Raw genomic sequence first — 12,882 nt, 5'->3', positions numbered from 1 at the left:
CCCTGGTCAGTGTTAGATCTGCCGCCAGATGGAACATCTGGCACACTCGTGCCCCCGCCGAAGGGGCACATCAGGCCAGACTTCTCGGCCCCATGCGTCCACAGCTCCCAGGGTGGGAGCTCTGCCTGAGCCCCATCGTTGATAGCCTCGACCTCCGGAGCTCCACTTGATCCTTGTTGTCGACAGCACAACGGCGACCCCCCCCCCCCCCCCCCCCCCCCCCCCCCCCGCCCGCAGCGGCCCAGGCACCTAAGCAGCAGCAACAGCGGAGGAGAGAGGTTGTGGATCGCTCCACCCCGAGGGGATGGAGGAAGACCCTGTATAGCCACCGGAGTCCTCCCTTTATGAACAACTGTTGGCGGTGCCATTGGGAGCATCTACGCGCACACAGTGCCACTGTGGCAGAGGGGGACCCACTCCAATAGCTTCATCCGCAGACGCCTCATCATGATTCCTTCTCAGAAGGGGGAACAATTCTCAAGATACCGGTTCCTGTTGGCGAACTGTTATGAGCCCTTACTTTCAAAGGCAGCGGCCACAGCCAGCCTCACCTCTGACCACAGACCTTAAGGGACCCCCCCCCCCCCCCCCCCCCCCCCCCCCCCCCCCCGCGATGGACCCCATCCTGGCCAATCCACAGGCTGACCCCCGGGACCTCGTGGAGACCCCGTCACACAGCCAGGACCCTCTCCCACAGATGCTCCCCCTTCCTCGGCCCCTCCCATGAGCCTCGCACCCCTCTTGAGAGACACTGCCTCCGACTCCCCTGGAGCTGGAGACCATCGCCCTCCCTGCTCCACCCCCCCCTCAAAGCCTCTCAGAGGAATACCACCCAGTGGCGCTTCCAGAGCTTCTCAGGCCCGGTGGAGACCCAGATTTACTCTTGACCAGTGACAGAATACCCAGCCTACACCCCTTCTAGTGGGATGCCTAGTTGACTATGCTTTCTTCAGGTCTCTCCCGGCGGATTCAACAGCGAGTTTGTGTGGTACTTTAACTTTCTTCCCCCATGTCAAAGGATGTAGCTACTGTCTTCTCATTTCTCTTGGGCATTAGAACCGGAGTCACGTGGACTGATGTGGGTGTAGAGGCAAGTCTCCGCGAGTAGGAGACATACCACTCTTGAATAATGCGAGACACTTGTGTTACCCACGCCCTGGAGCTGGCCTGGCCTATGGCTAGGATGGAGCTTCTGATCCTTCTCCCAAAGGGGAAGGGCCTTCATCTATTCATCTACTCTCACCTCACCTTTCTCATTGAGAAGAGAACATTCATGCACCTTCACCGCCCTGAGATCTTGCCTGAGAAGGTGTGAGTAGAGGCCCTTGTATGGTGGAGCTATCTAGCCACCACCATTTGAGGTAACTTGGAGTGGCTTTGCGCATGGGAGGACAGCCACTGCTTCCCCTTGAAGCCAGCCCTGAAGGTGCATAGTGGTTGATGGAGTCTTTAGCTGTTGCACGCCACCTCAGCTTCTCGCCATGAGGATTGCCTCATGGAACATCCAAGGCCTGTGCATTGCGAGGTACGCAGAGGAGCTTCAGAGAGCAGTGCTTGGTGGATGATGCTCCTGAACCATGAGAATATCAAGATCCTTCCCAGCAAGAGCCACACAGTCTGGTCCCCAGCTTTTGGGCCCCTGGGGAACCAGGGAGGAGTATGTGACCCAGGTTCCCCTCAGAGAGAGGTGGCTCACAAGTGAGTTTGGAGCCATGCTCAGGCTTGTGTCTCGGAGCACTCGTGGAAACACTGTGATTCTCCGTTATCTGACTTGGAGCTTTGAATACTGAAGGCATGCGTAGGAAGTGACCAGGAGAGGATGATCTGCATGTTTCCCTCCTCCTTCACCATTGGGACTTCATGGGAGCAGGCTTTCGGGCTGCTTTCAATGAGGCTATGCAGACATTACTCCCCGAGCGCATGCTCGAGGGTCTTATATGCCTTATTCCAAAGATTCCAAAGAAGGGTGGTGATCACCTGGAGATCCGACAGTGTAGACCCCTCAGCCTCTTAGGGATGGTGTACAAAATCCTGGCCAAGGTGATCAGTCTGCACCTTCAGCCTTCCTGCCCAGATGGTCGCTCACCTCGGGCGAAGGTAGCCTGGCGCGTACTGGTCCAGCCTCGGGCTCAGGGAGGCATGGACTTGATAGACCCCGTGACCTAGAGCATGGCGCTTTTGAGAAAGCTGATCGTGCGTGGATTGCAGCGTGGTGAAGGATTTCCTCATCAGCCACATTTCCTTGGGCCGGCCTTCCTGCAGAGGCTCTCATCCGTGATCTCAGCACTGGATTTGAGGACTAGTTTGCAGAGAGCCTCTTCCACACCTAGGAGCTCCTTCCTACCCTCATTTAGGTCCCCCCCACTCGCAAGGAGGAGAAAGAGAATAGCCCATGGCTGCGAGCTTCTAATTTCTCCTTCCCTTAGGACACATGATCGGCATCTGATCTCACCTCTCTTGGGGTCGGCTTTGCAGCGGGCCAGCTTAGACTTTGGGCACCTGGCAGAGTTACTGTCGACTCTGGAGCTGACACAGCAGGACCGCCTTGGCACCATGAGAGGAGCCTCCATTATGATCCGCGACATCAACTCTGCCATTCCGCCGGATTGGTTTCTTCCTCTCGAGGACCCCCCCGATATCCCATGGATGGCCTCTTTCACCCCAGTGGAATGGTTTTTGTTTTTTCAATGGCAATCTCATCAGCACTCATGGGTGGACCGGGCAGCCTCCTGACAGCATCCCAGTGGCAGATGGGCGATAACCTTCCCTTCCCCTCTCAGTGGGCCTGTGTGGTGGGCTGCAAGGGGAGGAAGTGGGTGACAGATCCCCCTCCTTTTGAGGTCAGAGGCGTTGCATCTCCTAGTGCTTATGGCTTTGGGAGTACAGTCCGTTGGTTCACATATTGTGGGACTCCAGAGAGTGTCAGTGGAGAGATACGTCTCATTGATTCAGGAACCCGTAGAGGCCATCCCAGCGACTTTCATCGAGGATTATTGGCAGAGATTATGGCGCAGCTTTCATCCTCAGAAGATCTCCTTCTTTCTCTAGCTCTCGGTCCATTGGAGCTTAGCTGTGGGCACGTGGTTGGCAATTGCAGGCAGACCTGCAAGCTGTTGTTGCTGTGGCAGCCCTGAGGAGAGCCAGAGACATTGCCTGTGGGACTGCCCCAAGGCACAGCAGGTATGGCAGTGCATCCTCTGCCTATTTACCTCCGATCCGAGCACCTCCCACAATGTCACATGGGGGGCTGTAGCTTGGGTTGCAGAGGCAGGCGGCGAGGCCTTACTTTATGAGCATAATTGACAAGGGCTTACATTGAGTCTCACTCACATGCACATCTCTGTGACGACTGTAGTGGCAACTCCGATACGGCCCTGCACTTGAGAGTCACACACTAGCTCGTGATGGGAGATCATCAGCAGCATAGCAGCTTGGCACATCTGGTGGGCCCTGATGCAGGGAGGCCATCAACAGCTTGATTTACACCCCCCCCCTCCCCCCCACAAATCGGAGCTCATCTGTTCCATTTGGGTGGATCTCATACACACCATCCTGGGGCCATATTGAGCATTTGACCGGTAATTTGGAGCGCATGTGGCAATGGTGTGAGGCTTTCTTCGGTGCCTGGACCCCCGGACCCTCCTTGTTCAGGGAGAACGGTGGAGTAACTTGGCATTACAGGCCCCCAGTGTGGCTTTTGCCTCTGCCTCCTGTGGTAGCCTCCTTCCAATAGAGAGAGCAGCTAGCCGAAGAGGGAGCCCCCCCTTATCTCATATGCATGTTTGGACTGCTTTTTAGGAGTGTTGTATTGAGCCATATGACTGCTTTTTCTTTATAACTAATAGAAGGATATTTATTTGGAAAAAAACAAAAATAAAAAATCTGTCTTCTGAAGGTCTGCACAAGAGAAGAAAAGGCTAGAACAAGTGAAGATCTACAGGCCAATAGACTATGATGCTTCTGCTCCTAAACAAGACTTGAAAGCTGTCAGCTTCCCTATGAAAGTGAGTTCTCTTTAGCCATCCCTTGAAACTGATTTTGAATATTTAACTGTGGCATGTTACATTTTTCTCTTCCCATGTTTTCATTTCATACTTGAATGCTAGCAGGCTGGTATAGGTCTTGGTGTCGTGGTTTTCGGTTTGATTTTCACGTTTGGTGAACTCCTTCCTTCTGGAGAGTGAGTTTGGCATTGTACATTCAGTTTTATTAAAGTGCCTTCCTACATGTGTTCAGATGGCTAGATTAAAGTTTTTTAGACATGAGGTGATCATCTTCTTACATAAGATACCACTTAAGCACTGGAGAAAGCAGTTGCCATGTGCATCAAAGAGCTTAAGGTATCACACCTTAAACTTTTCTGCAGATTGGATGTGCAGAAAACAAATGTGGCTAGCATGAAAGAGATGAATGTGAAAGAATCTACCAAATTAAAGGTAAAATTCAAGTGACTCTTTTGATTCCAATTGTTTCTTAAGTTCCATCTTTTTGTAACTCACAAAAACTTCATGCAATGCCTAATGTTTACATCAGTTTGATTATGAGGTCAACAGGCAGGCTCTTACCAGGAATTATTTTTCTTTTTGCTTGATTTGAAACTTTTTACCTGTTTGTTGTACTCAATGGAAAGTTTTCTCTCTGTATTAAATGGAGACCCATAAGTTAGATAACATGAATCAGCAGGACAGTTTCCTCGTTTTTTGTCTTCTTTCAAGGTTTGGTTTTTGTAGCTTCTTCTCACAAACATTCCCCCATTTCTTTGCCAATACAGAGCTTACTAGGGTCTGTAGTCCCAATGAGAAAACATGCACCAACAAAGCACTTAATAAGTATACTATGGTTGTTCTTAACTTAAGAAAAATGTGAGACAAAAGAGATGCTGTGGTAGCAGCAGTGCTTAAATGGTAAATAAAACACAGCAAATGATGTCACAGGAGGGAAATTGAGGAGCTTTTGATTTCTGGCTCTAGTACATTCTAAAGATCATTCCATTCTTTGTTCCACGTCTTCTGAGTTGAATGTGGCATTGATGTCCTTAGACCCGTCAGAGATGTATTTGCCAGATGATGAGGGGGAGTGTCTGTGATGTTTGGACCCCTCAAAATGGTCTTCTGGGTCAGATGCTTAATGTAGTTGCTGGAGGACAGCCATCCCTATGATCTTCAGCCTGTTCAGCACTGCCAAAAGCGAGGTTGGGAAGGCAGCTGCAAAGTAAGAGGCCCTGGTAACAAGGAAATAAGCTACCCAGAGGCAGAGACAGCTGGTGGCACGGAATGAACATCTGCTGCAACTGGGGATATAAAGGGTGCAGGAGGAGCATCTGTTGAAGTGGGAGAAGGAGCTGCTGCCCTACCATTCCTAACAACCCTCCATACCTTCATAGCTGGAGCAGGAGGTACTTTCTGTGAATCTACACGTTCTTCTTTGCTTTTTGAAGCTCTTGTTTGTTACCCTCCAGTTCTCATTAATGAAGTGCGGGCTGTCCCAAAACAGGTGTGTGACTGTGGGGCAGCCCACCGCATGTCAATTAGCATGTTTGAACACACAAGGAGGGACACTTGTGAAGCGGCTACTCAACCACTTTCTTCCCTCATATTGACTCTCTACCTCATTACCTAGCTGTTGGGACTGGTTTTCGGCCTCTTTATTGAGGAAAAGCACTTAAAATGATTGCCTTACTGCTGCCTGGAGGAGCTTTACTACTGGTTAGCCTGTATTAGGGGTTGCCTTACCTCTACTCAAGCATGGAAAAGAGGTGAATTCTTGCGATGGAACAGCTTCTAAAGGCTTATCGGAGAACCGGATTACCTTGTGAGAGTGAGTATTCACCTCTAGTAGTAGTGAGTCCGTGATTGTGTGATCATTTGCGTAGTAAATGATCCAATACACTGACATGCTATTCTTTGGATGTTTTCATCTCTCATTTGTAATCAAATAATGCAAATGAGGCGGTGGAGCTAGCTCTGGTCTTTCCAAGCTTGTACATGAGAGAATTTTTGGTAATAAAATGCCATAAGGAAGGGGGAGGGGGGTAACCCATCTTTGACTCCTAGTGCAGTGTTTATGGTCTTGTGAGTGTGTAGTTTAATCTTTCATGCTTAAGTGTGTTGTGTCCGGAGATACACACCCAGTTACAGTCATGGTTTAGAAGCTAACCCAAACTTAGGCTTAGGGCTTAGCTATGCTTAGGATTGATAGGACTCGTGTCACCGCGGTGCATGTTTTGCCTCGGCGGAAACCTCAACCCTAACCCTAATTTTTAAGATTGTCAGAATGAAGATCTGTTTGCGTCATTGTGAAGAGCTCATTGAGAGGAGAAACTTTGTCTTTTACAACATCTTCAAATTCAAAAACCCTAACCCTATTTTGAAGACTGACAAAATGAAGGTTTGTTTGCTTGAGAGGAGCAACTGTCTCTTACAGAATCTTCAAATTCAAAGTGGTTTGAGAGATTTTTAGGAGGATGACTTTTCGCATAAAAAGTCAATAAAGTTGCTTTTTAAAAGCAAGTTAATTTTTGAAAGCAATACTTGCTTTAAAGCAAGCCTAAGCCAGCTCTATATGAGGCATGGGGGAGGGCTCCAGTCATAACTAGAGTGTGGGTCTGAGAAAAGGAGGCCAAAGAAGCCTTCACTCGCAGGCCTTGGGCGCTAGTGCACGTGCGGGAGTGCTCCTAGCGGAGGATACTTGGAGCGAGACTGGTGAAGTTGTAACCCTACTTTGTGAAGAGTAAAGAAATACTTGTGGGGACGCTAGAGCGGTTTGAGGCCACAACTTCTCTTGTGTAGGAGCAATCTAGCTCCCCCTGTCTACATTCTCTCTATTTTCTCTCTCTCAAGTTTAAGTGAAAAAATTGTTTTTAAGTGCTTGTGTGCAGGAAAGTTTTTGCCTACTACCCTGCAGTTTTATTGAAGGCCGATTTCCAAATTCCATTGCCAGCATACTGCTATTTATGGGTCCTACGGGATGGCCATCTTTTGGAGCACTTGGGACATCACCTGGAGACATGTATATTGCATGGAGTGGATGCTTGGTTTTTGATGACACTTGTTTTTTGTTTATCTTTCTTTGTGTGTGGTGTTCTGTTTAGGTTGGAAAAACTTGGACGTTCCAGTTGCACTATGGAGCACAATTGAGGACGATTGCCTTCTTTCAAGAGGGGGGTATGTCACCACAGTGCATGTTTTTCCTCGGCAGAAACCGTAACCAATTTTCAAGATTGTTAGAATGAAGATCTGTTCGCGTCATCACGAAGAACTCGTTGAGAGGAGAAACTGTCTCTTACAGTATCGTCAAATTCAGAAACCCTAACCCTAATTTGCAAGATTGACAGAGTGAAGGCATGGCAAGAAGAGCTCGTTGAGAGGAGAAACTTTGTCTCTTATAGTATCTTCAAATTTCAAAACCCTAACCCTAATTTTCAAGATTGACAGAGCGTAGGCCTGTTTACGTCATCGCGAAGAGCTCGTTTGAGAGGAGAAACTTTGTCTCTTAGAGCATCTTCAAATTCAAAGTGGTTTGAAGTAGGAGGATGACTTTTTGCCAATAAAGTTGCTTTTTGGTTGTGTTTTAAAAGCAAGTTACTTATTAAAAGCAAAACTTGCTTTAAAGAAAGCCTAAACCGGCCCTATATAAGTGAGGCATGGGAGATGGCTCTAGTTATAACCATGGTGTGGGTTTGAGAGGAGGCCAAAGAGGCTGTCATTCGCGCGCCTTGCGCACTAGTGCGTGTGCGGGAGTGCTCCTAGCCGAGGATACTTGGAGTGAGACCGGTGAAGTTGTAAACCAACTTTGTGAAGAGTAAAGCAACACTTGCGGGGGTGCTAGATCGGTTTGGGGCCACCACTTCTCTTGTGGAGGAGCAATCTAGCTCCCCCTGTCTACATTCTCTCTCTCAAGTTTAAGTGATTTAAACTGTTTTTAAGTGCTTGTATGTGGGAAAATCTTTGTCTATCGCCTGTCAGTTTTATTGAAGGCCGGTTTCAACTCACGTAGGATGCTAAGGTCTAGCAAGAATGAGGTGTGGATTGGATTTGGGTCAATTCAAAGCATACTATTGGCTAAACACAACTAAAAGCGTAATTGTTAATAATAGCCGAAACTAGAATATAAAGAGTACCTTGGGCTCAATTTTTAGGAAGGTATCCTTGTGGTAGAGATGTCTACGAGGCATGTTGGACCACAAGGCCAATAGTAGCTTTAGGTGGCCATGCGACTTGGTGATATGGGAATCTAGGGCATGCTGTCTAGGCGGAGGTGACTTAGGGCAACCTATACCTCAGGCTTGGGAAAGGTTCCGGGTGGGAGGGGAGTCGCTAGTAGCCAGATTCTTTTTGTGGTCATTGATCTTGAGTTTGATGTGAGTTATCCTAACCCTAACAGGGTTTTGAGGTATGTGATCCTTACATTGATATTAGAGCCATACGTATTCGGCTGAGTGATTTTGTGCTCAATTGCTACTGTGGTGGGCAAGAGAGAACTTTGTGAGCTCAGCTTTGATGATGGGTTCCTCCTCGGCACACAATGGTACAATCACCTCCTGTTTAACTTGTTGAAGGGAGTCCCATGGCCTCGAGGTAGTCCATCAACATTGCCAGATACTTGTCAAAGAACTCCTTGTCTAGCTAAATTGCTTCCTGCATCCCTTGATTCAAAAAATTTGTTGACAATTGTCGCGCGAGGTGTCTGGGCCCATGCTTGAAGTGGTGGAGTATAATCTGCTCGGGAACCATGGCCTCCACTTCATTGATGATCTTGGGTTTCGGCTCATCTAGAACTTTAGATGGTAGTGGACCTGTATGTGGTAGCTAGTTGACGTGGAAGACGTCATGCATAGTCCAATTCGGTGGTACTCGTAACGTCATAGAGACCTCATTGGTTTTTTTGATGATGGGGAACGGTCCAAAACTCGTGCAAGGTATTTCGGGTATTGCTTGGCCACTTGCTTAAGTCTTTGCTTCATAATTTAGAGATAAACCCAATCGCCTTCACGTCTCTCCTGTTTTGTTACGCTGGCGAGTGTGCCCGCCTCCTGTGCTTTGGCCATCTGATCCTTGTGTCACAATTTGGCTGCCAAAGTGATCATTCCTTGTTTCATGCCACTCTATGGGAGTCCAGGCAACTTTCATGTGACCTATATTGAGGCTTGGATGTGGATCTGAGTGTCATGGCTCCTGGTTACCGGCTTCCCTGTGAGCCAATGCTGTGCTCGGGAAGACCTGCGATTTACAAGTTCCATGAACAAGAGATTTATCCATTGCATAATGAATGTTCACGCAGAGTTGCATGCTTGAAACTATTTTTGTGTGCCATGTTTTCGTGTGAATGCCTGCTATGATGTGTCCTATTCCATGGTTAGGTGACGCTCACATGTGGACCATGTGTGTGCTTGTATGCTGACAAGGTTTTGTGGCATGTGACAGGTGGTAAGTATTAGTTTCTAACCTTTCATAGTTTTGTAATGGTTTTTAAACCTTGTGTTTTCATCTCATTAAAATCTGAGATGCCCAAACATATTCTTTGCGCATGGCCCAACCAATAGTTATTCTGTCCTTAAGCCTTAATCCAATCGTGTAGCTCATTGAATGAGCCCATTTTTGCCCACCTTAATCAAGGGGGATTTGCCACGTCGCCCTTGGACCCATTTGTGACAAACTCCATGTATCTCTCTACTGCCGTGCAGAGCGAGTCGACTTTTCTTGGTACTCTCAAGCTGCCCATAGTTTTTGCTCATACCAAGAGCTACAAGCATCCATTGCCAATTCTGAGACCATATATGTGTTCCCCAACGTGATCTTCATCATCTTCTACTATCTAATCATTCTATTTCAGTCGCTGACTTGTCACCTTGCACACGGGGGTGAAATTCGTTTTTGTCCCTATAGGTTGAATACTCACCTATTTGCAAAATTGAACACCTATATTTGATCTTCATCTCCTAAGCATCCTATTCAAGCTATCAATTCTTGGTCTTCCTGCTGTTCTACTGAAACCCTTATTTGGCTGCCATGTCATCAACTACCCACTGTATGACAGTTTGGATAGTAGCACTGGAGGTGGCTTGGGAGTTGGTCTTTTGCCTGTAATGCTTCAAATTCTAGTTTGGAGTTGAACTTGGTGCCGATATGTGTCTATGGGCGTTGCTCGTGAAGAACCTACTATTGCAGAAGCACTCCATCTAATTCCACAACTCTGTTGCTGCCTAGTACTATGCCTGGGGGTGACCATCGGTGCCTGTTTTTGTGAAGAACCAGCATGCTAGCTAGCCGTGGGACCGAGAGACAAGCTCAAGTACCAGAGCACGTGTGTGTGAGTGGTCTTGCAATGACGGTGCTCGCGTTCTCTTTCTCACACGTGCCGAGGGTGTGATTGTGACCATGTGGCTACGACACTTTTCTACATCGAGCTTACGGTTTGGGTAACATGTCTTTATTTCATTCTATGCATGGAAAGTCTTGCATGAAAGCCTGTGGAACTTTGTAAAATGACATCCTCTAATAATATACTTTGAGTATTGAAGGGGAGAGGAGGGGGGGGGGTGTCCGCCTCTTTCGGCCCAAGAAGCATTCACACCTAGCCAAGTGCATTGCAGTGGTGTCTGAGCAGAATTGTTGACACCATTTGGTCCTTTCACCGGTTTTTATTAGTGTCTTGGGGCAAGCCCATACACAGAGCACAACCAAGGTGAGAACGGGGATTTCCCACAGACGAAAGCTAAAGCATTTCTTGGCAAAGTTTTTCCTGAAAGATGGCTACAGAGCATGAGGAGCATGGGATTTTATTCATCAAAGTGACTTATAATGCTTATAAGTCGGTGTGTTCACACATCATTAATGAAGGGCTGGACATATTATTATTTTGGGCATGGATAGGCGGACAAAAGGAGGCACTTAGGGAAAACTTGGGCTACAAGCCTGGGAAAAGCACAAAAGCTGATATTTTGGGTAAGTTCAGCTACTTTTAGCAAAAAGGGAAAATCACATCAAATATAGGCTGGTCGACTATATAAAAAGCTGAGTGGGGAGGAACTCGACATTATCGGAAGGAGAGTCGTGAGCTTGCACTGCTGATTTTCCTGCCCCCACCTGCCCCTCTGTTGCCTCCGCCTGCCCTTTGATGCCCTTGCCTGCCCATCTGCAGCCCCCCGCCTGCCCCTGTGCTGTCCTCACTTGCCCTTCTACAGCTCCCGCCAGCCCTCCTGCAGCTCCCGCCTGCCCTTCTTTAGCCCCCCGCCTGCCCTTCTGCTGCCCCCGCCTCCCCATCTGCTGCACTTTTGCTACCCCAGCTGCTCCCACCCTTCTGCTCCCGCCTTCGCCCCCTCTGCTGCACCCGCCTCTTTATCAGCATCAATTTTATCTGAATTCAAGTCGGCCGCCCATTTTTTTGATTGGCTTTATGGCTTCTTCTGCCGCAGCCAATCTTTCGTCACCCTTACTGGCCGAGAGATTCATCAATTTTTCACAAGACGAGCTCACCTCTTTTCAGCACGACATTGACCTTGAGGTCCAGACCACCCTTGTTGCGAGTGTTTATGGTTCCCACCCCTCTCGCTCGCAGGCTCGTGAATGGCTTCTAGCAGCTCTCCCTTCGGAGCTGATTGTGCACTTCCAGGATACTCGTTTGCTTGGTCGAGGCTTCTTCTAGGTGGACATTCATTCTTCAGAAGCTATTTCTCAGGTTTTGGCCGGCAGCCCCTTCCCACTTGGTCCTAGGAAGATTTTCTTCTTTCAGTACCAGGTGGGCTTTGATCCTGTGGCGGAGGATCAACGCCTTAACCCCGGTCTCACTATGGTTCCCTCCTCTTCCTTGGTCCTATTGGAAGCTTTTAGCTTCCATAGGGGCATCCTTTGGCCAAGTTCTAGAGGTACCAGTCCTTCCGAGCTCTCTCGCCTTAGCTTTTGCGGCCGTTACCGCCACTCTTGATGGTGTACCCCGGGTCATTGTGCTTGTTTTTGATCCATCAATTACTGATGATCATGTTATGCTTCAGAGACCTGACAGATCTCGTTTCCGCCAGAGGATGGGGATTGTAGGCAGACGTGACCATTGTCGGATTTGTCGTCGACAGGGTCACATTCCTAGAGATTGTCCCAGATCGAGGGGCTATGCTAGGACGCCGCGTGGTCCTGCAATTTGGAGATCTCATGATTTCTTACAGGCCTCTCAAAGTCAGGCCTACGCTCTCTGTGATATTAGTGACTTTTATCACACATGTGCCCTGTCTAAGAGGCAAGAGGCCTTGGATTTAGAAAGGGCTATTAGATGTTGATTGGCTGCCTTGCAGAAAGAGCACGAGAAACATCCTCATGCTCCATGGGTTCCAGATTCTTTATGTATTGTTAGGGCTGAACTTCATCACTCTCTTGAGCTGCACTCAGAGTACCGTTTCGATGCCCAGGAATCCTTTTGGACACAAGATGGGTGGCAGATGTAACCAACATTTCTTTGCTACTCACGGCCATCTCATGCGAGAGATAGCGTCAGGGAGTTGCAGGATTCACATGGCACTCTTCACTTAGATCCTCTTATGGTTAGACAGATTGCCACTGATTTCTATCGCCAGCTTCTTAGTGCTGAGCCGCACTCTGATTTGAGACATAGGGCACAGAGGAAGGTTTGGAATGCATTGCCACATTTTATCACTGAGGAGATGTGTGCCGCTCTGGATGCCCCTTTCTCTATGCAGGAGTTTAGTCATGCTCTTTATGCCTTACCTCATGGTAAGTGTCCAGGGGAGGATGGCGTCTCCCTTGTTTTTTTCATTACTTCTTGCGATGAGATTGGGGTTGAGATCACATCGGCTCTGCAGGAGATGTGGGACACAGGCTCTATGCCTTCTTCTCTCACTGAGGGGCTTATTTATCTTATTCCTAAGAGTGGGGA

At 48.3% G+C, this 12,882-nt stretch overlaps 1 protein-coding gene across 5 annotated transcripts in view; it reads left to right on the top strand.

The window, feature by feature from the left end:
* LOC147630225 (Tetratricopeptide repeat (TPR)-like superfamily protein) overlaps window positions 1-12,882 on the top strand; it is a 154,496-nt gene that overhangs the window by 41,003 nt on the left and 100,611 nt on the right. For all 5 annotated transcript variants that reach the window (XR_015267798.1, XM_086811867.1, XM_086811869.1 and 2 more), the window contains 3 exons: window positions 3,896-4,004; window positions 4,110-4,180; window positions 4,367-4,436. Coding sequence is in view for 4 of the 5 variants with exons in the window: in XM_086811867.1 (XP_086667993.1) it covers window positions 3,896-4,004; window positions 4,110-4,180; window positions 4,367-4,436 (250 nt within the window). In the remaining variant the exon portion in view is untranslated. The remainder of the gene's footprint in view (window positions 1-3,895; window positions 4,005-4,109; window positions 4,181-4,366; window positions 4,437-12,882) is intronic.

The sequence above is a fragment of the Cibotium barometz genome, chromosome 17, assembly GCF_041138505.1.
Source record: "Cibotium barometz isolate CiBa-2024 chromosome 17, ASM4113850v1, whole genome shotgun sequence".
Lineage (NCBI taxonomy): Eukaryota > Viridiplantae > Streptophyta > Polypodiopsida > Cyatheales > Cibotiaceae > Cibotium > Cibotium barometz.
This window is presented reverse-complemented; position numbering and strand designations above follow the sequence as displayed.